The sequence below is a fragment of the Fundulus heteroclitus genome, chromosome 10 (genome assembly GCF_011125445.2).
Source record: "Fundulus heteroclitus isolate FHET01 chromosome 10, MU-UCD_Fhet_4.1, whole genome shotgun sequence".
NCBI lineage: Eukaryota > Metazoa > Chordata > Actinopteri > Cyprinodontiformes > Fundulidae > Fundulus > Fundulus heteroclitus.
The window spans coordinates 19632667-19635162 of record NC_046370.1 but is presented as its reverse complement, the minus strand read 5'-3'; the positions used below and the strand labels follow the sequence as shown (position 1 = coordinate 19635162).

Genomic DNA, 2496 nt, shown 5'->3' with positions numbered 1-2496 from the left:
TAACAACACAGACAATCCCCGCCCCCCAAGGCCTGTCATTGGTGGGCGCGGAAACGTCGCTTTCGTATGCTTTCACCTGATTGGTCGCGGAGAAGCGTCGACGCGCCGTTCTGATTATTAGGGGCGTGTCTTCCTCAACGGTTTGGTTGACTTTTAAACCAACAGTGATGGGAGAGTTTCGCTTTACATCAAAGAAAGTTGATGCAATTCGTAAATGTTTCAGTTTTTCTATCTGTGAAGGAAAAACTCAAGTGACGTCCAAACATAAAACAGTTTCTAACAAACTAACTGACTGCGTTTAACAATCACAGGAGACAAACTTCTATTAATTAATTTATTAACAGATCTTACAGCCCTTAATTAATGGATAAACAATAATGAATATAAATTAAAATATGTACACAACAGAGAGGCCACTGTATTCATAATTATAATCTTGCTCAAAACAAATATACACATTTCGGTTCTATCCCAGGGTTTCTATCTACTTTTAAACTCCACAGTAGCTCTCCATACATCAGCCCCTTTCCCCAGCTAATAAATGTATTATTTTATTAACTGATCTTACAGCCCTTAATTAATGGATAAACAACAATGAATATAAATTACAATATTTACACAACAGAAAGGCCACTGTATTCATAATTATAATCTTGCTCAAAACAAATGGACACATTTCAGCTCTATCCCAGGCTTTCTATCTACTTTTAAACTCCACAGCAGCTCTCCACACATCAGCCCCTTTCCCCAGCGTGATGTCCTCCGGTAATTCCTCGAGTCCGAGTGGAGGCGGAAGGTCTTTCTGCTCCAAATGGACCTCTAAGGTGGACCTGATGCTGCAAACAGGAGGGAGGGGAAACATGGAGAAAACAACTGTCAGCTCTGGATCTATTGTCGTCTCCGCATGCATTCTCTTTGAGCCCCTGCCCAGCTGCTGCTTTAACAGTGACCTGTGGCAGAGGGGGTACAACTTAAGCTTCTTTCTCCTGACAGATGGCTGCCTGGAGGGGTCACGCTCTCATCCTGGAAGTCAAAAGGCTCCAAATCCCGGAGGGACTGGGCGAGTGCCAAATGAGACTGCCACACTTTGCTCTGATTAAAGCAGCCAGGAATCAGCAGATTCCTTTAGATCACGCTAAACCTTTGGGATGGTTTTACCATTTGGTGTCAACCTCCTCCCAAAACCAAACACACACATGGTAAATTACTTTTCATAAAGAGAAGAATGAATGTTAATTGCTTTATCTTACTCCCAGTGTGGCTGGTAGCCCTCATCAGGCACAGCGCTGCTCGTCTTCAGCAGCAGGATTTCATGCAGCTCCAAGGCAAAAGCCTCAACATCTGTGACAGCGAGGAAAGCTTTCAATCCTCTCCTCTCCTCCGCCGACAGCTTCTGCTGGAACTCTGAAGGTAGCCTTTGAAACGGGTCCTGAAATGAAAACAGTCAAAAGAGTAATTACACCCCCAAAAAATATTCTGTGGTTCGGATCAGTCAGGAATCACAAGTAAAACGCTTCGACTCTAATCAGTTCAGGTGTTTCCAATTAATAATAATAAAAATTCTTGTGAATTGCTTCAGCCACTTAATACAGTGAAACAACTGTTTTACAGCCTTACCCGTTTCTTTTGTTTTTCCGTCTCACACACACACACACACACACACACACACACACACACACACACACACACACGCACACACACACACACACACACACACACACACACACACACACACACACACACACACACACACACTTTGGACATTGCACAGTCAACATAAAATAATGAGATAACCATTATTTTAAATGAATATTATATAAAAGGTTTAAAAATATATTGTTTATTTATAAATGTATTGTTATAAAGTAAACTAAAAGAGAAAACTTTGTTTTTAATAACAATAACTACAATAATAGTGATTGCAAAAAACAATTAATCAAATAAATTTTGTATTAAAGAACAAAAGTAAACTTCAAAAGGCAATTTCATATTTTTTTTATTGTCCATAACTCTATAAGTCTGTTTTAGGAGGTCTGACCTACAGACAAACATACAGATGAATACAAAGCATGCATTTCTTTTTCTTTTTTTTTTCTTTTTTTTTTACAGTTTTAAGGTTTGTACTTTAAATCATTTAATGGACAATAACCTTTTAACCTAATCTTTTACTCTAAAATATGTAAATGTCCTGCATAAAATCCCCAAACAATAAAAAAGCTTACATTCCCACATCAGCTATACAGCTGAAACTTGTTTCAGACTTACTTGTTTCCTGTTGAGCATGAGCTCTGATTTCCACGAACTCAGAAGCTGCCAGGTGAAGATGCTGTGTTTCAGTTTGCTTTCCCCAAGACCCTGAAAGAAACAGATACCCTCAAAGTTTAAAAATGAATCCAAAATGTGCATTTTATTCGGACATCTGAAGCAGCAGAATGTCAAGACTATACTCACAATAAGGCAATTGAGAAACTACAGATCTGAAGCTACAGCTAAACC

General features: G+C 39.2%; 1 protein-coding gene across 1 annotated transcript in view; it reads right to left on the bottom strand.

The window, feature by feature from the left end:
* Positions 1-323: 323 nt before the first annotated feature.
* Positions 324-2496, bottom strand: part of rnf213b (ring finger protein 213b) — a 39826-nt gene continuing 37653 nt past the window's right edge. Inside the window, 3 exon segments of the mRNA XM_021308104.2 lie at positions 324-836; positions 1251-1429; positions 2266-2355. Coding sequence (XP_021163779.2) covers positions 698-836; positions 1251-1429; positions 2266-2355 — 408 coding nt within the window. The 3' untranslated portion in view covers positions 324-697.